General features: G+C 42.0%; 1 protein-coding gene across 1 annotated transcript in view; it reads left to right on the top strand.

Moving 5' to 3' along the window:
- TMEM178B (transmembrane protein 178B) overlaps positions 1-18,068 on the top strand; it is a 206,643-nt gene extending 188,575 nt beyond the window's left edge. The window contains exon 4 of the mRNA XM_058805891.1: positions 17,818-18,068. Coding sequence (XP_058661874.1) covers positions 17,818-18,068 — 251 coding nt within the window. The remainder of the gene's footprint in view (positions 1-17,817) is intronic.
- Positions 18,069-20,057: the final 1,989 nt, after the last annotated feature.

The raw sequence follows: 20,057 nt of genomic DNA, 5'->3' as shown, positions 1-20,057 counted from the left end.
TTCTTCCCATTCCTACTACAACAGACCTGAAGGTCATCCAGCATTCCCCATGTAACCTACCAGCCTTCCTTACTACAGATGCCATCAAAATTTCTGTTAGCAGCAAATTTCAAGGCACAGTTACTTGAAATGAAGGGTGTGAAAGTCAAGTCCCAAACCCAGCTCTGGTTGAATGCCTCTAAGTGAACACCACCACTTCTGTTCTCTCTTTTCTCTGCTGCTGATTTTTGTTTAGCTGGGTTTCTGCCCTCCAGGCAGATCATCACTTCTGTGCATTTTATCATCTGTTAATCTGTACTGTGGTGTGACACAGATCAGTGTGTGACATAGAGGAGAGATTCTGTAGTCCCAGAAGAGAAGTTAAGTGCTGGAGTAACAAGTATTTATGTTCTAGTGGTGTGCTGGTGACATTAGACATCAGTTCTCTCTGTGCCCACAGACACATTTGAAATCTGCTAGGACCTTGTGCAAGCACACACTGGTCTTCATGGGGATGTCTGTAAATGGTTTGTTGTGGGTGTCAAAGCATTATAAGCAATGCTTGCCAGATGAGCTTGGTGTTTCTTATTTATTTAAAAGCCTAGTTTGCACGGGGGCCATTTTGTTCTAATCTGCTCAGATATCTGTGTGGTATTTAACTTACTACAGCCCAACATTCAGATTAAAACATTAAAAGTATACTAAATAAGTACAGAAAACTTAGATTTATTAGAAACTAGCTATGTCTTGTTTACTATTCAGAAATTATCATTATATATGGGTTGGTTTCCAGTGCAGCTGCAGAGCTTACCTGTTAGCTCCAGGTTATTTGTGAGTGATTTGAAAGATAACTGATAAAGTTTCCAGGTGAAAAGAGGTTCAATTTTAACTGTGTGTAGTGGAATGGGTCACTCACAGCTTACAAAGCCATATTTGGGGTGCTCAAACAGCACACATTTCAGTGGAGATGGAGCCAAGGCCACAGAATTGGGAACAGCCTCAGTCATCCCCATGGAACAAGCTGCTCCTTCTCAGAGGGCAGTGGCTCTGCAAAGCTCTCTGGAATCGTGGGTGCTGGGACCATCCAGCTGCACAGGAGCTTTCAGTGCAATGCAGCTGCTAAATGTGTTATTTTATATGGACTATGCAATGAGACCGTGACGTGGAGTTATCTCTGGGCTAAGCAAAACTATTTCTGGACATCCTAATCAGGTGTCAGTGCTAAGGGAGGATGTGGAAAGAGTGGGAGAAGTTTGCAGAAGAGCTACAAAAATGTGGTTTGAAAAACAAGAAAAAGACAGCATGCCACAAAAAGCCAATTGCTTGAAACTGTTTACCGGAAGGTTTATAATTGACTTGAACAGAGAGTGGAAGTACCTATGCAGTGGGAAGCCATCTGATAGTAGCATGCTCTTTGCATAGACAAAATAATAACCAGATCCAGCAGTTGGAACACAACACTAATTTAAATGAGAGGCACCAGATTATTTTATCTGCCAATTTCTGTCAAGATGTGTAATATTATAAATAAAGATGTGCTGGGAGGAGATCAAACTTATTTTCTGCTTCAGTGCAGACACGTGGATCAGTATTACCCAAAGGTTACCCTCTTTCTTGTTTTGCACAAGTCAATAGCAACTGCTAAACTGATTTCTTCTAACAGCAAGTGGGCATAAAGTAACATCTACAAACTGAAGCAGTCAGTTAATAAAATACACAACTAGAGCCATCTAATCTAAAAGTCAGTAGCTATCAATGTTTTCAGACTGTGTCATGTGTTACATGGTCATTCCTTTTACAGCCAATGAGTCTTTTAATTTAAATTTTTTTGTTGCTGGACAGGGTTTGAATACATAGCCTTTGCTTCTGCCATGCCAAAAGTGCTGTCAACATATTACTGTGCTGTTTCTTAAAATGCATGGAGACAGAGTGCCTCTTAGTTTTGTCTTTTTCTCAGATCCAATAATGGGAAAACTGCTTTGGAAGGTTTCTGCCATCTGACCTCACTGCAGCTGAGAGGAGACTGTGTTCAATTGGTAGCCATAGAATCAGACTGAAATCTAACCTTCCCTTCCATTTTTCAACACCACTTGTCTTGGCTGCGTTTGTAGCATTTGTTCTGGTTTTATTTCTAGGCAAATAGCTCTTTTTCAATGCTTAAACATTGCCAACTAAACATATCTATGGGGTTTGTCCCTTATTGCCCATAACTCTTTGAACAGGAAATCTCAACAGAGCACTGAGAAGCGTGCTATAATAATCTAATAAGAGCAGATATGGTTTGCTTGGACCTCTGGTTCTTTATTATATTTACCAAACAGTCCTCTTGCTAACCCATGTGGCAGTGCCTCATAAGGACTTGCTTTACTTTGCTTGATCTGATTTCTCAAGCAAATTGCTAAAACAAGCCATTTACGAAATGCAGGCCATTATTCGGTTTTTAGCTCATCTGGAATCCAGGACAAGTAAACTATGATTTAGAGTCTGTTTTACACTGCTATTCTGCATGTTTTATAACAAGCTAAAAATTATTAATAATTCATCTTTTCTTTTTAGTCCAAATGTATCTGTATCAACAGCAATCACAGATCCCTTATGGCTTCCACAGCTCTTTTCCATAATTTTTGGTATTTATTGTACAATTTATACTTGGATTCCTTCTCTTGAACAACAGTGTTTGCCTGACCACAGTAGGATTTTTTTTTCAGTCCCTCATCTTCTACAGAGCCAGATGATACTGTAAATTATGTTTAGCACTTTTTATCTCACTTTGCATGCTGGTACTGTTGCACAGCCTCCTATTTCACTATTGTTACATTCCAGTATTGTCAGCATCATTTTATCTGCAAGGTGGGAGAGTTTCCCTTTTTGATAGTTTCTTCATTTGGAATTGTGCTCTTAAATTTCACTGTGATTAGTTCATTTTACTCATCTTACTTGAGACTGTTTAATTCTATTACAGAAGTGGGTCACACTCAAATTATACGACTCCAAGCACATCCTCTTGCAGGTTCTTGTGTTTTCTCTTCATGCAAATTACTGCAAATCTGTGCACCAGTAAAAGCTCTAACCAGTAATTTTGTCATTTTATAATAATTTCTGGAACTTCAGGAGCATCTGTAACACTACTTCCATATGTCAGAGTCCTGTGCCAAACGTGATGCTTTCATGCTCATAAAGTACCTAGTCTAACAGGGATTCAGTTAAACATCTACCTGAGGAAATGCATGTGGGGTATTTTATACATTGTGTTTTGACCAAAGCAAATTTATTTGCACCAAAACTATGCCTTTGCATTTTCAAGTATAGATTATGGCTTCTTCATCAGTTCCCTGGAAGTGGTGATCACATTTTCTGGCTTTGAGCAGTTCTTTTGAAAGTATTCAAATCTTTGACTAGTTTGGGTTTATTATCATGGCAAACCTGCCAGTTCTTTTGGTTGGTGTCTTCACTCCCTCGACATCTAATTTAGCCAATATTGTCAAGGTCAAATGTCAGCTTTAGTTCCAGCTCCAAAGAGCTGAGGTGCTATGAATTGGCACACTGGTAACTCTACCAAGGCAAATTCCATGGTCTCCAGGAATCCCTTCGTTCAGTTCTCCATCAAGTAATTTGTGACTATTTCGTGTATCATGATCAGTGAGCAAGCTGATCCATCTAACCCTAGGTTTTTCTACCTGCTCTCCAGCACATTCATCCACAGGATTTTCTTGTTTCAGCATCTCAGGTTTGCAATCATGAAAACCCAACCTCATCACATCCTCTGTTACTGTATTGCTTTATAAAATCATCTTTTAAAGACAATCTCCGATAGCCTGATGTCCAGCTGATTTCACTCAGCTGTTTTGAAATATCATATGGCTTGCATTATTTCTAATTTGAGGGCAGGACAAGCTTCTTACCTAAATACTTCAAAGCTCTTTTCCTCCTCATCAGTGCCTGCTGTGGGGAAAGAGGGGTGGCTGCCTCCTGGTGGCATGATCCAGTGTTTTGGCAGTAATTTCATCCTCCCCCTCTCTAGCTTGTGCACCTCCCTGCTGAACTGCTGTCTGTTGTCCCAGCTGGAAATACAAAATGGCACTTCCAATATCATGTTCTGGTACTTGCCTCAGCACACAATTATCCCTGGCCAAAGCCACCTCACTTGCCTTTGTAAATGTATTAAAAGACTGACAAAGAATGACGTTTTATAATCCTTATCAGAGCTCTGTCCATCAGCTGCACATCCATGTATTTTCCTTTTCTAAGTCTGTAATTTGTACTGAGAACACATTTCAGTGAAATAGTTAGGGGTTTTACTGCATGCCTAACAAGGCAGCCCTTCAGGGAGAGACTTCTTCCTTGTCTTATTTCATTCCAAATTTACAGCAAATGAATGTAATAAATCATCTCTGCACTTGTTCACTCTTTTACCTGTTTTCTTCAGTCTTATCAGGTCTCTGCCAGTTTTGTCTTGTGACATACACTTTAGGATGACTTTATGGTTTTTTTCCTCATTTGCTAACAATTTCCTTAGAGAAGCATGTAATTTTACTAGCCTTGCAAATATTCATTATTCTTTGCAAAGTCAAGTGGGTTTCTTGCTGTAACCTTGCTTTGAGCCAATTAGAGATTTTACCATTAATAATTCAGTCTCTAATTAGTCTATTTGGAAATTATTCCAGCTGTTAAATGCCCTCATATGTGATTTGGCTTCGCCATGCAGTTCTGTAATAAAATGATCTGGAGTCTCATATAGCAGCTCATTTCTTGTCTTTGCCTAGTGATATTTTTGCCTGAGGTGCTGGGCTTGGAGCTTTGCTTGGGAGTCTGAAACTTCCTTTTCTACTGGCACTGAAAGGCCTGGAAGTCATACTGTACACATATAGTAGTACTATGGAGTTCTTCTGGCCTGATTTTTTGTTCTAGCATTTGCTTTCAAAAAATCAGGAATTTCTTTCATCCTCTCCTCCCTTGTTACCGGTGGTGATCTGCCAGTCTGAGGGTTTAAAGTACCATTTGCCAGTTCATTTTTGCCACTGATTTGGGCTTCTTCTGACCCCCTCTAAGAGTGCTGCTGAGACATTTATCTCTGTAGCCTGTCTATACTCAGAGGACCTAGGTCAGTGTTAGAAAAGCTTCAAATCTTTCCCACAGCAGAGGTGATCACCTATTCATTCCAATGCTGGCTGCTGCAGTAAAGATAAGCAGGCAGGAAAGATGTGTGAGAGGGAATAAAAAATTAAGTTATGCAGATGTGTTGGCATAATGTTTTATTTCAGATATGCAAGAAAGAATTTTTTAAAGAAATGAAGAAAAAAACACTTATGTATGTTATGAGTGTGTTCTTTTTTTTAATTTTAAACTAGGGAGATGTGGGGTGCAGAGGTTCAGGGACATCGCACCATAATTAATGTGATCCAGTGAAGCCAAATTTATTATCCCTGAAAATTCTATATTTGTAATAAATCTCTGCTGTCCACATGTCTCTATCTAATACATGATTGGTTAATCCTAGCTGTTCACGCATCTAAAATGGAATGCTGATTGGATCATCTAATTTTTCTCATGTCTTGCTGTGGTAGTCTGGCCCACCCATGACTCACTTTTTTCTTACTTTCCCAAACTTGCTGACAAACTTGCTGAGTCCTGATGACTCTTCTTCTTGTATCTTTTCCAAGGATATACCGACCCCATTTCTGAATATGTCTATTGTCCATTAGTACAAACAGGCTGGATTGTGCATCGGCAGAATATGGCCATTGTCTAGCAAGAACTCAATCTGCAAAAAACTCTCAAATAGGAGAAATAGCTTTTAATAAGTAATTTCCAGCCTTCTCAGAAATACTTGCAAAATATTCCTTTCCTCAGTCCAGGGGAAAGGCAACAAAATGCTTGATTATCCTCAGAGCCAGAGGATGGACAGGCCATTTAGACCGGGTCACCTTCTTGTGCCCCAGCTGTGCCACGCTTCACGCGGGGCTGTCATGAGGTGCCAGCGGGGATGGGGACACACCCAGGGCTCTGTGCCAGTGCCATCAGCTGTCACGGGAGCTGATTGCCAGGCTGGAATGCCAACCCCATCAGAAAGGGGGGCTTCAAACCAGGGCTTGGGAGCTGCTGTCGGTGTAGCTGTGCTGCACACGTCCGTATCCTCTGTCACTCCCACCTCCACAGGGAGCCTTGTCTTCCAAACCCCCTGGCTGGGCTTCCTCCGCCCGTGCTGTGCATGTGTGAGGAGATGACAACAGAGGCATCTGTGGATTTGCAGCCATGGGCTGTTACCAGCTGTTGAGTCATTTGAGTCTCAAATTTAACTCACTGTACTTTGAAAATAGCACGGAACGGTAGAAAATAAGAGCATTTATTCTATGCAACTGTGGTCCTGCCGTCTCAAAATAATCCTTCCACTGCTGAATAATTTAACAAAAATGGAACAATTTAATGTAGCAGGTGTAAGGCAAAACTCTGTGACTGACGTCTCCTAGGCAGTTATGAAGTACCTTCATAGTAGCTGCCAAAGAGAAAGATAAACAAAGGGAGAAAGTAAGAGCCGTTCTCTGGAATTCATTGGGAAATATGATATGTCCCACAGGGCATCTAGGATTTCTATTTTTCATTAATAATCAAGGTCTCTACCCATTCTTCAGAATGTTTACTTGTGGTGACATGATCAACCACAACACTGAATATGGAAGGTATTTCCTATGATCACATATTTTTTTTCATTTATACAACATTATTCTTTGAAAGTTCAGTTTCTTGTGCTTCTTCACAAAAAAAGGAATAGTTTTAGAAAGTTTACATCAATTATTTTTTCCCTATGTAAAGGCAAATATAAATGCACATGTGTGTGCACAAGTGTATGCAGACAGATCTTAAACAGCAGCCTGTGATCTTTAGAAAAACCAAGATCTGCAGTAATTTACTGGAATGTGAATTGTGAAGCTTGGGATAAATACAGTTTTCACAAAGGCATAATACCTTTGGCCACTTTGAAGAGTATTTATAATTCAAAACAAGTTGGAAGACTGGAAAAAAATGAGATACCAATCATGTTTTATTCCTGTGGGAGGTTCTAAATTAATGATGACTGCAGAGGAGCTTAAAAATTTGGCAAAACTCCCTACAGACCACTGTGAGAACTTATTCATGTGTATTGACCTCCAGATGGAGACACAGGCTGGTTTGTATCAAGAGATGCCATAAATGGGTTATGAAAGTGTTTGAGACCAGGCTCAGCACAACAAGATGATTCCCCCCTCTGCCAAGCCTCCCCCACCACACACGTGAACACTCTGGCTCCTACCTGTGCTTTTGGCTAAATTTTGCATTATGCTCTAAGTGATTTAAGGCTTTGAGTTGGAACAAGCTTGAGTTAATGTACAGCATTAATAGGTTTTAAATGTTTAAACCACTCAAAGGCTCTTGATTGTTTAAAACCCTCAAACACATGACAAGGGTGTTGTGGAAAGCAGAGAAGGAGCTGATGAGGGTCTTTTTGGACCTGCGAGGAGAAGAAGAGCTCAGAGCACTCACGCAGGCTTTATGCCCATCAGGAAGTAATGTAACAAGGCCAAGAGCATTCATATTCAGGAAATAAGAGTTAACCTGTTTCTAAAAATGTCCTTTTTTGCTTTTAAGGATTTGTCCCCCTTTATGGGGAGTAGCTGAAGAAATTGGGGTTCTTAACTGTGGAGAAGACATGCTCAGGGGAGACTATTCCTCTTTACAGCTACCTGACAGGAAATTGTAGCTATGAAGGGGTTGATCTCTTCTCCAAGTAACAAATCATAGAACAAGAGGAAATGGCCTCAAATTGTATCAGGGAAGCTTTAGATTGGGTAATAGCAAAAACCTCTGCACCAAAAGTGCGTTCAAACAGGCTGCCCAGAGAAGGGTCACCATCCCTGGAGGCATTCAAGAGTTGTGTAGATGTGGCACTTAGGAACATGGTCTAGTGGTGGATTTGGCAGTGCTGGGTTAATGGTCAGACTTGATGATCTTAGAGATCTTTTCCAACCAAAGCAATCCTATGATTCCTTTAAAACATCTCTCCCTGCACAGTTTGTGGTGTCTCTCACAGACCTGGTTCAAGGCCATGTTCCTTGGTCCCATTTTAGGCCAGGTTTCTTGAGTCTGAGGTGTGGCTTTTCTTTTCTTATGTCTTTCAAAACCAGGACACTGGCAGATATATGTCCAGGCATGTATTTGTGGATATGGGCTCACTGTTACGTACACATGTCCTGATATGGGGTAGAACTGGAACTGCTTCTTCATCCAGACCAATGAACCATTAGTGATGAGCCTTTAGCAACTGTTACCTCTTGCCTTCTGAATGCTATCTAATTTCCTATTTTCACTCAAAAAATAAATATTTAGGAAATCACTCAGGCAGACATACATCCCCTTTGCCATCTTTTGAGGTTAATATATTGCCAGGATGGCCTGTTGAGCATTTCCCAGCTAGAAAAAAGTTGCTCAGCAGATGGCAGGGCTTAAAAGAGTTGGGGGTCCATGTTACATCTTAACTGCTAGTACTTCTCTCTCCTCTCTGGTGCACCAATAACACATTTTGCATTTATTTATTTATGCTGGCACTCATTTTGAAAAGGAAATGGGAGACTCTGGAAATAGGAAAGATCGCTCACTTTTGCAATACAGACATCTGTGTGTCACTGCCTATCAGCAACTGAAATACTCTTTTATAATTTCATGTTATAATACTCCTCAAGGGGAATCATAACTCTCATTTACAGCGTAAGTTCAAATGCAGAGTTATATCTTTTGTCTCAGAGAATATTATTTTCACTAGATGTTATTTTTTTTCCAGTACCTCAGGAATATCTCTGATTCTCTAGGTGAATACCTAGCATTGAAATGTTGAAACCTGAGGTAACATAAGGAAACAGGGCTGGGATATAGATGTGTTTTTTGCAAGTCAATAACCAACTGTACTGCAGAGTGTAGTCATTTAGAAGTATTATTCTGTGGGGCTTTTTTTCCCCTGGAAGGAAAGGCTCAACAAGAGAATTCATTGTCAATTCCATAGCGTTTGATCTCCATGGAAACATTATCAGCTGACTTCAAAGTCAACCTTCAAATGTGTTGTGGGTTGTTTTTTTTCCTGTGGCTCATTTCTGATGCTCCTAGATGTGCACTTGCAGGCTGTGGGGAAAGAAAAACCAACACAATTTCATTAGCCTTGTACCTGATCATGAGAGGGCACTGGCACTTAGGAGAAGGAGAGAAAAATCTTCTTTAATGAGGTGCAGAGATCTTATAGTCTGGAGCAAAAGACAGGACAAGTAGTTTATGCACACCTCTAAATTCATTGTTTTTCTGTCCTAGCTCAAATCTGTCTCCCTGAACTTTGTGTGCAGTAAATTAAGGAGTCAGCTCTGTCTGGCTTTTCAGCAGGAAGAGCTGTTCATATTCCTCTGTGTGTTCATTTTAAGTCAGCTATACTGATTTGTAATTTCTCCCTCACCAGGATGGGAGGTACTGGCAGAAGCATCAGTACCTTCCAAAGTTACGGCAGCAGACAACTTGGCGCAGTCCGTGAAGGGCATGCAATCAGGTTCCTTCTCAGGGATGTCAGTAGGTCTTTGGGGGGCTGACAGAAAGTTAAATAAAGTAGGAATAAAGCAGAGGAGACAGATTCTGTAGAAATACAAAAGACTTCCCCACCCACAGCCCTGGAAAACAAGTTCTGTGTGGTTTAAAATTCAGTGGTTGTCCCATATCCTTTAATAATGTCATGAGGTCTTTGATCTGTTGCTGGCTTCTGAATTCCAATGGCAAGATGCACCAAAGCCAAAGGAAGACAATGAAAACAAAACTGGAATTTATTATTGGGTTGGTCTTTTTAAAAGGAAATTTTGCTGAGCTGTTTGCATGCCTGACATAAAAGTGGAAAGACTGCACATGCAACAGAAGGAAGATTAATACTGGCATGATTTGCTAGACAGAAAGAAAACCTTACAGAGAGAATAGGGGGAAAATTTCTGTGTGTGGCAGATCTTTTTGTTAAATGCAGAGGCTGAAGCAAGATTTAAATTCACTTTCTTTTCTCCTCAGGTTGTCAGCTCAGAAAGCAACATTCCCCCTTGGGCAAATCGCTGCCACACACACTTGGTCTAATCTGTCTGGACAGAGTCCAACTGGACACTGGAAACTGCATTTAAAAAACAACTGGGAAAAGCTATAAATGAGCAGGGCCTTCCTCATTTCTGCCCAACCTGGCTCTTCCAGGGCATACAGAGATAAATCATGCCAATGTACTTGTATGGGCTATAGAAGATGAGCAGGTATTTCCTCTGCCACAGGAAAGGAGATTTCAGCATTGGCACTGAAATCAGTGTCAGTCTAGTTTGTTGCTTGCAGGCATTTATGTGGATGATGTAAGCTTCATAGGGGTGCCCTGCACTGAATGGTTCTTGCTGACCGGACAAAACTGCATCTTATTTTGATTTCTGACTATTCTCTCTCAGTAACTGTATCAGCACATATAGAAAGGATTTTCTCTTCCTAACAGGTCAACTCAGGGAAACAGTAATAGAGCCCACTGATTTTTGTAGTAAAGATCCTGAAAGTTGTACAAGCAAAGAGCCCTTTGGTCACTTGACAAAAATGAATGGATAGGCTTTTCTCCAGCACCTAAAGGGGAAAATATCCAAATCAGGTAGCCACCACCATCACTCCCAATGGCTTCTTTAGTACTGCCTTCAGCTAATAGAAGGATTAAAAAGGCATCTATCTTTTAGATATCTAACTATCCTTTTAGACCTGAAAGTATTCCCCCTAGAAATATTTATAGTGGCACACAGTAGGCAATATGGAAGAAGGCTGCATTGAATTTACTTGTGCTGTACCTGTTCTACAGTCTTACTTGTCTTGAAGAACATCTATCAGTAGACTTTTCAGCAATTTAGGATTTCCTGCACAAGAAAGATTACGTGAATCCTCTGAGGGTCCTTCTGAGAGATGTCCAATTTTTTGACTGGAAGAAAATGGTCTTACATACTTATAGATGTAATGAGCTCATTACTAAAAGACCAGATGCAACATGGTGCACAGATTCCTCCTACTACAGAACATGTCCTGTGACAAGGCAAACCCACCATGACTCCACAAGTTCCCTTTAGCTCTGACAAATGCCTAGGGTGGGAAGAACCTGCCTAAGGTACAGTTTGATACTAAATTTATGTGTCGTCATTGGAGGCAAATCTGAGGTGTGATGGAGTCACTTGAGTTTGTTCAGACCTCCAGTGCCTCTTTCTGTTTAATCTTTTGGCCTCTGCCTGGGTCATGCTGTGAGCTCCACACTGCAGAGGATGAAAGACCCTGCCAGAAGCCTCTCTATGTTGCCAAGCATGGTGCTTGCCAGCACACGGATGGGATAATTCTTCTAACTTTGGATTAGAATTTTTCTTCATTTTGACACTGAAGTCCTTTCTTTGCTTTCTGCTCCAGTAAAATCAGAATAATATCACAGTGCTACAACTGGCACAATTTTTGCTGTGTCCTGTCTTGTGGCTGCAAGTCCATGACTCGTTATGCTTGCTTAATGGCTGTAGTAAACCCACTTTATTATTGCTAGGTTATTTTGGTTGGGTCATAGGAATCACCATTGCTAAAGTACTCAGAAGTTTATTCACTCAGGCTTTGATCTGAAAGCTTTCTTCTCTGCCTAGTCTAGCAAACCTTTGTGCCTTTAGCTAAGTAATGTTGCTTTTGCCTTACGTGCCAACTCACAGCTCCAGAGGGTGCTTGCTCATCACTGCAGCTCACTGGCTTGGGCTGTGCACAGCATGGGTGTTCACTCCCTGTGCAGTCCCATGCCCCGAGGGATACAGTCATGGAAATGTCACCATGTGCAAATCTGCAGTGTGAAATATGGAACTGGCACTTGTATCAGCAGAGCAAACTGGAGTTCAGCCCTCAGCTGCTGTAGCATTGTTCCTATACATGAGATGCTGATTTACACAAGCCTAAGCATGGTCCCCATGAAGTGTTTGGGGTTGTAGCTGAGGACACATAATTCTCTGGTGCCATAAGAAATTACAGCTTGTGCAGCAGCAGTCCCTAGACAGGCACACAGGGGAGGTGACACACAGCAGGAGCACAGTTCTGGTGTTTGCTGGGCACCTCTGGCACCTCGTGAGGCAGAAGGCCAAAGGCCAAATGCAAACCTCATTCTGAGAGTGGCTATAATGCAATATCATGACAGACCCTGCAGTTTATCTGGTTCATGGTATAAGATAAAAATGCATTAAGTCCCAGCCCAGGTGGGGATGTAATCTCACAAGGACACCGCACTAAATCTCCATCACCCAGTCAGATTTATCCTTCCATCTCCGCCTTTTTCAGAAGGGCAATTTTCCAGTAAACCCGTTGCTATTCTGCAGCCTATTGGTGATGCTGCAAGCTGCTTCTGCTGGAACAGTACATAATTAAGCAATAATTTATATTCTATGCGTGTATGCACAGAGCAATAAAGTGTTCTCAAGAGCTGCGTGCTGCTGAGGCGTTTAATCCGTGCACAGAAGGAGTTTACTGCAAAGCTGCTCCCTCCCTCCAAAAGGCTTTTGTCATCACTGTATTGGGAGGGAATTCGGTGTATTCTTCAATTATTTCATTTGATTTGGATATAATTTAAATAGTTAATGCTACACACTCCACTTTAGGATCAGACCTAATTTTATTTGCTTGTTTGATGTACCTTGAAAATAGTAAAAGCTAGTTGGGCAGAGAGAAAGTGAAGATAATGTTTCACTTGTGAGATTTTTCTTCTCACGTAGCTCTATAATGAAGGAAAGTGATGATAATTAAGTAAACAGCACTCCTTTCAAAGACATTAGTGGCCACAAGAAGCTACTAGAAATACTTTTAAGGGTAGAGATTTACATTTTTTTGAAAACTGCATGGTTTCAAAGGACACCTTAAAATCCATACCTTTGCAGTTCTCTTTTTATCTACCAATTTATAAGTAATACTTGACATTTCCATATGCTTTAAAAAATAACAGAAGGTGAGAAGAATCAGTTTTTGGGGTTGTTTACTTTGTACATCTGACAGCACAGTTTGTGAGTCATTTCTATCTGTTGTGAGGGGTAGGGAGGGAATGAACATCATTCTGTCAGATGCGAAGGAAATGATTTCCAAATCATGAGACAAATGATCTGTAGGAGGAGGGTCTCAGAGATGGGCTTAGTGCCCAGATCATTTTAATTACCAGCTTTTTGGATTTCCCATACCTTCAAATTGGTGATGTCTCCTTCAGGTTCCAGTCAGACACCTCCTCTCTAATAATAAGGATGAGGGTGTTAAGATGTAGCTCCTGCCAGCAGGGTCTGTTTATGCCCTAGCACCACAAAGGTTCCCTTTGATCTGCAGTGCATCTAAGAAAGGCACCACTTCTTGTCTCAAGACATGACAGACCTTGGGAAATCCCCCAAGCTCTATGGCTCTGGAAGTTGAGCCAGGTCTGTGGGTGAAGGACGTGGCTGCTGACATGGTTCAAGGGGATACTAGCATCAGGGAAAATTCAAACAGATTTGCTATGGACAATTTGAGCCTGTTTGTGTTTAAATCAGTTCACTCACAAGCAGTTTTGCTCTACCCTGGAGGTGAGGTTTAAAAACTGTGGAGGCTTTGCAGACCCTCACACAGCTGGGCTGATTGGAAAGAAAGGGACATTTACAAAAAAGAAAACAATAATTCCTTGCAGCAGAGGCCCATGGCACTGCTTGATTTAATCATGCTTGAAAACAGCTACAGCAAAGGGCTCTGACTCATAATCCACATGGAATTAGGCTTTGACCAGCACTGACAATTACCTTTCCCTGCCATCCCTCTTCAGACCATGTCTGCCCCTTCAGCAAGGATGGCAGGACCCTAGTCTTACGTACATATATGGGAAATAAGTTCATCTCTGTCCTAAAAAACCTTCCATTCCAAATTAAAGGGACATCCAGTGTAATTTTTAATATCATTATTTAATATATAAGAAAGACAGGCACAAGATAACCAAATAACCAAAGAGGTATTTAATAGCTCAGGTTCTCAATGATGATCATCCACCCATTAGCAGGACAGGGACTGTCAGAACCAGGCCAAGATGAAGGGAGGCTACCTGACAAGGAGTCAGGATGGAGGTTTGACTACATGTCAAACAGCAGTTTCTGTGGCACAGACACAGCTTTACATGAAATTTCATCTCTCACTTGATTGAAGCATTTTGCAGTGACACGTGAATTACCTGTCAAAAATCCCACTGTTGCCGTGTCTCATTCATTAGGTTTCACTTTGGAGGATAAAGTGTAAATCCCAGCACAAAGAACTCTGTGAGTTCTGCTCCCCCCAGTGCTGAAGGACATGACCTTTATTTCCCTGTGCAGCTCATGTACCAATGAGCTCTTATTGACACCTGCCATTCACATTTTGTGCCAGGGCCATGGCTGGACCACCAACATTCAGGTCTGGTCATGTGCTTGGACCACAGCTATGGGGAGTGTTTTTCACAAAGAAATTAAAGTTTGTATGAATGCATTTCCAGGGGATCTGAGGCATTAATGCACATGTAGGAGGATACTTCACTGACAGCAAAAACTTGGGAGGAAACTGCAGAAGGCTTCAGTTTGACTTCTGGGGAGAAAAAGGATCATAGGGTTGGGAATGCTCATGACTTCCTGCAGTGCTGCTGCCTCTGAAGCACTGTGTCTATAGTGCAGAGTGTCATGGGCAGCAGCAGCAGCCCCCCTCCTCCTGCCGCCTCAGCTCCATGTCTTAGCTGGACTAGCAGAGGCTTCATTTCCATGGGTAAGCTCATGTTCTGCATCCCTTTTACCCATGACTCCTTCACTACAATGGCCAACAACTGTGCAATTTGCAAGGATGATCTTTTGTGTTCTGACTGCCAGTTCATGAGGAAAAGCTACTGAACAGTCATGAGATAGGAACCTTTACTTGGCTTTCATCAGTAGCCTTCCTGGTGAGAGACAGATTAACTATAAGCAGGAACTTCCTTTCTTGGCTGAACACAAGCAACACATAGGACTCATAAAATGGCCGTAAAGATTTTTCTAAATGGCATTTTTTGTGTCTGCAATGAACAGTGCTAGAGAGACAGATAAGTCTGTGTTGTACAAGACATCCTGCAGAAGCACTGGGGGGTGACAGGCTGAGGACTGTGCTCTGCACTCTGTGACATTGTGCATGGCAGTCATTATTTGTCACCATGTGCTAGCACATTCTCCAGAAAGGGGCCAGGCTTTTCCTAGAGAAGTCTCATGCTTGTGATTTGCTTAGTTCTCTAGTGTCGTTACTTGCTCCTCTTTGCTGTTCCTTTGTTAAGGGGCAGAATACCCTCAGCAAGGTGGAGTGCCAATACACTGGGCACTGCTCAAATGCAAAGAGTAAGCAACACTCATTGCACTGAAGAGCTTGTGAACAAAACAGCCAAGACAAAGCGTGAAAGCACGGGGAGTATTTGAAATCCAAAGTTATTTCCTTCCCTTTTGTACTTAGCAAATGCAGCTTTAGTCTGGCCACACAGATTTTCCCACCCACCTCTCTTAACAATCTTATCTTTTGAGAGAGCAGAAATTACCATGTTCTTACTAGCAAAGAAAGGCCTTCCCTGTCATTTTCTAACCACATCCCTTTGAAATGAGCCACAGAGCTCAGTTCAGAGCACAGTGCCTCTGAAGCATCATTTTTCCCCAATCCCACAATGTTCTAGTCATTCTGACATAGAACACAGGGAACAACTGCATTCTTGTCAAACATCTTCATATTACTGAATAACTTAAGTAACATAGGAAAGGACATGTGGTTTTTAATCAAACAACCTGATTTTTGACTAATGGATTGTGGGATGGTGATCTCCCCATTTATCCTACTCTGTGCTTTGAAGTAGTATAGGAAAACTTCAGAGCCTGGGATCTCATGAGGCTTTTGCAAGAATACAGATCACTGGTTGCAGACTGCTGGGGTGCTAGTGGGAGGCAAGAAGACTGTTTAGAATGAAATAGGCAGAGTACCTACTGCAGCAGCTCACTGGTTCTCACCAGTGCCCAATGGCACTCCCATAGTATTTGTGAATATCCTGGGCCATCTGGCAGCTGCACATGGCATTAGCAGAAACACTTGACCTCTACAGCAGACACTACCTACAAGTGACATTCCAAAATACACTAGAGAAAAGGCCATCCCAACAGGGATAGCAGTGATCAGAAGAGGGAGCTGTAACAGTGATCTCACTGCAGGTCTGTAATAGAGATTTGCCTGTAGATTCAATGCCTATGTGATGTTCCTGCTAAATAAAGGAAGTGGGTATAATAGAAAGTCCACACATTTTGGTGATGTGGGTATGTTCCTGCAAATGCTCCCGGTTTCTGAACTGAATTCCATGGGAATTCACCAAATAATCTTACCTCTGTGCTCAGAGTGGAGAGGGTCAAATTCATTTATTCAATGCAACTGCAACTAAAAAGAGCAAAGCAGCAGAGAAACCACAACAAAACTGTTGCTGAAGAGAAACAGAGCCAGGCGCAGGAAAGAGTAGAAGGAAACAAGGACATCTACTAAGCAGAAGACAGGAGCTGGTCATTGAGACCAGGCAGATTGTGACTGCTTTGGAAGACTATGCTGGGGTTAGGGATGGGACCAGGAAGAAGAGGACATTCCTCACCAGCAGCTGTAAGTAAAGAGATGCAGGATGAGCTGCACAGGTAGCACATGTCACACGCTATGGATGCATGCGTGAACAGAGGGAGGACACACAGGACTGACTGTGTGTGTCTGGAGGCTCCCTTCTGTGCCCAGGGCTCTCCAGGCAATCCAGAGAGGCCCACAAAGGGAGGAATTAGAGAAGAAAAATAAAGTACCAACTTCATGCTGATGTGAGTCGTTATCTCTTGTGGCAGGTGTGTAGCATCTGTATCTATCCATTATTTGGTGTGTGGGTGGCAATTGTGACATTTCAGGAGCTCAGAGTTTAGCTTCGATGAAGCTGGAGGCCAAAGATCAAAATTAAACCCATCTGGGTGGGATAAAGTTCAGCCTCATCTGATATGTGTGTCTTTCCATAACACCAACTGACCGAGCTAGGAAGTTTGTCCTCGCTGTGTTCTCAGGAAGAAATAAGAAATTAAATATTTCTGCAGAGATGGAAAACAAGAACAGGACATTTTGAAGATTTCAGCAATGTGGCAGAGGGCATCTGAATTGAAACTGGAGTCATGCAGAGGGCAGAATCTGAGTTTTGTGAAGGATTTAAAGATTTTTTTAGTGATATTTGAAAGGAGACTGTATAATGAAAAATTCTGTATTTTGATATAAGAAAAGCATGAAGAAGATCTCCCACGTAAGTTCAAATGTACCTTTCAACGGAGCCAGAATATGACAAGTATATTGTAATATCCTATAAAGCCTATCGCTGAGAAATTGGAATGAAACAAAAAAATTCAAGGTTATTTTTCCTCCCAAAAATGTCAAAACAAGATTATTCATTCTGTATTTACTCTGTAAAGCAAAGTTTCAGAAAAATCAATGGTTCCATGGAGCATTCTTGTTCCCAAGGGAGTGCTCATAATGAAAAAATGTTCCTGTTGAAGTTTCTCCATACAGCTCTGTTCAGCAGCAGATCAATATTCAGGGCTCTGGTGGCACTCAATTCTTTCTCCATGGAGCCTCCAGACTAAGCCACTCTCTATACAAACATCTTCCCTAAGGCACTTCCTTACTGCTCGCTCCAGCTCTTCTCATGCAGCTCGGAAAGGGGTATGTCTATCACTCTTCTAACTTCTCTTTGTTTTTCTCCTCTCTCCTTCTCCCCTTCCCGCTCTCCTCCAGGAACCTTCTGCATCATTTCACTGTGCACGTGCGTGGCTGGAATCAACTTTGAGCTGTCCCGCTACCCGCGCTACCTGTACGGACTGCCCGACGACATCAGCCACGGCTACGGCTGGTCCATGTTCTGTGCGTGGGGGGGCCTGGGCCTCACTCTCATCTCTGGCTTCTTCTGCACTCTGGCCCCTTCTGTCCAACCTGTCCCCAGGACCAACTGCCCCAAATCTAGACCTGAGAACGGGACAGTGTGCTAAAACAAATAGCAAACAAATACACACACACACAAAGACATATATATATATATATGCCTAGGTATGCCTATACATGCATATATATGTATATATAATTATATATATATAAAATCTCAAATTAATGCCAGTGCCAAGGTAGAGCTGAGTCCAACATGGCACTCACATCTCCACTGGACTCTGTGTTGCTTCATTCTTTCTCACAGTGATGGGAAAGCTTTTCTCTCACATGGCTCTTCCATCCAACTCTTAACTTCAGCATCATACCTTAGAGGTCAAATGAACCTACCGTTGCACCTACCTACTGCCATTTGGGAGGGGGAACAGGGGATCCATGTGGGCAATCTGGAAGCAGAATCTGTACAGGACATGGTGGGGGCAGAGGCGTGGGGGGGTGACACAAAAAGTGGGTCCATTGCAGCCAGAAGGGAAAATGAAAACAGCAAGCAAATGAAGCATTTGAGCCACTTCAACAACATACCTCCTCAAGGCCATTATCAGAAACCCACCTACGTTCTTTTTCATTTTTAAAACAAAATGACAGAAATTGTGTCATTGGTTTTGGGGGTTTGTTGGGGTTTTTTTTCCTTAAAACGCAGAAAACAAAATGGACAGAATGTGTGAGGAAAAGTAGAAAAGCATTTTCTCTTTGCCTGCCAAACTTTAGAGAGAAGCGAACAAGTGAAAATACTACTGATAATAATTAATAATAATAAACATCCAAGAAAATAAAACCAGAAAACAATAAAAATCTCCAAGAGGACATTTCAGCGGACTTTCCAACAATGCGGTTTTAATCTTCCAGCTGCCTTACATCCAGGCTTACAACTGAGGCTGAACTGCTAATGTAAATGCAGCAGAAGGCCTTTTGAAAATGCTGTGATACATGTGTGTATAACTTTTTCTTCCCTCTTACTTTATTTATTTTTTTTTAACAAAAAGAAAAATTTAAAACATTGCAATGTGATTGTTCACCAAACCATCCATGCTGTGTTTGTGGCCCGAGACTGAGGCACCCAGCGGCAGAAGCGTGAGGAAAGCTCAGGTCTGAGACAGCGTGTCTTCTCTGGTGGATTTCAGCAGATTTTTTTTCATGGAGCTTCTGAGAGTTCAGGATGGTGGATCCAGGGGAAGACTGACCAAGGAGAAGGGAGGTGGGGGAAGGCCTGGTAGCTGTTCTTCCCAGGGATTTGATGGAATGGGATTTCATCAAGTTTCCGGTTTGGATGTTTGAGACAACTGAGCAAAAGCCATTGTGGAGGAGGAAAAGGGAGCTAATTTCTGTAGAAGAGAAGTAAGAGATGCCTCTCATTGTGTTCATGTATGCCAAATAAGACCTTCCCAAATCTTGTCTTTGGAAACTGCCCCAATTCAATGGACATCTCCTCTCTCCATCTGGGAGGACTGTGTACAGATGGATGTGAAAGGGTCAGATGCAGAGAACAGAGATCCATTTCCCATGAGCTTAAGCATTGTATGATATAACTGTGAATCTGCAAATGGAACTCTCTTTTTTTGGTCTTTCTCTTTTTCCTGCTACTACTCTTCCTATTGTCTCCTTTTTCCTTCCCTCTGCTCTTCCCATTGTTCAGGTCATAGGTCCCAGAAGAGCTAAACAACAGCTAAGTCTGGAGAGGTGGGTGAAGGCCATTAGAGAAAGAAAAGCATTTTGGCTGTGAGGACAGTGGGTCATTGCAGGGTACCAGTGGCTGAGGGCAAGGTAGGGAAGAAGGGCCAAGGGTGTAGCCAAAGGGACTCTGAAGAACGATGACTGAATTGCCATGTGCAAAAGTGAGGGCACCACTGACAAATGTGCAGGCAAAGGGAGACAGGGCAAAGAAAAAGTCTCCCCAAAACCAATCCAACCCAACATGCTCTTAATTCAGGGATAGTACCAGCAATCCTTTCTTACCTGATAGCTGCATGATATGAGTCCTCATTAGTCAATAAAAAGTAATCCTCTCCATCTAAAATATCTCACCAGGAGAAGGAGCC

Source organism: Ammospiza caudacuta, chromosome 5, assembly GCF_027887145.1.
Source record: "Ammospiza caudacuta isolate bAmmCau1 chromosome 5, bAmmCau1.pri, whole genome shotgun sequence".
Lineage (NCBI taxonomy): Eukaryota > Metazoa > Chordata > Aves > Passeriformes > Passerellidae > Ammospiza > Ammospiza caudacuta.
Note: the sequence above shows the minus strand (reverse complement) of the source record. Positions and strands in the feature narration are given on the sequence as shown.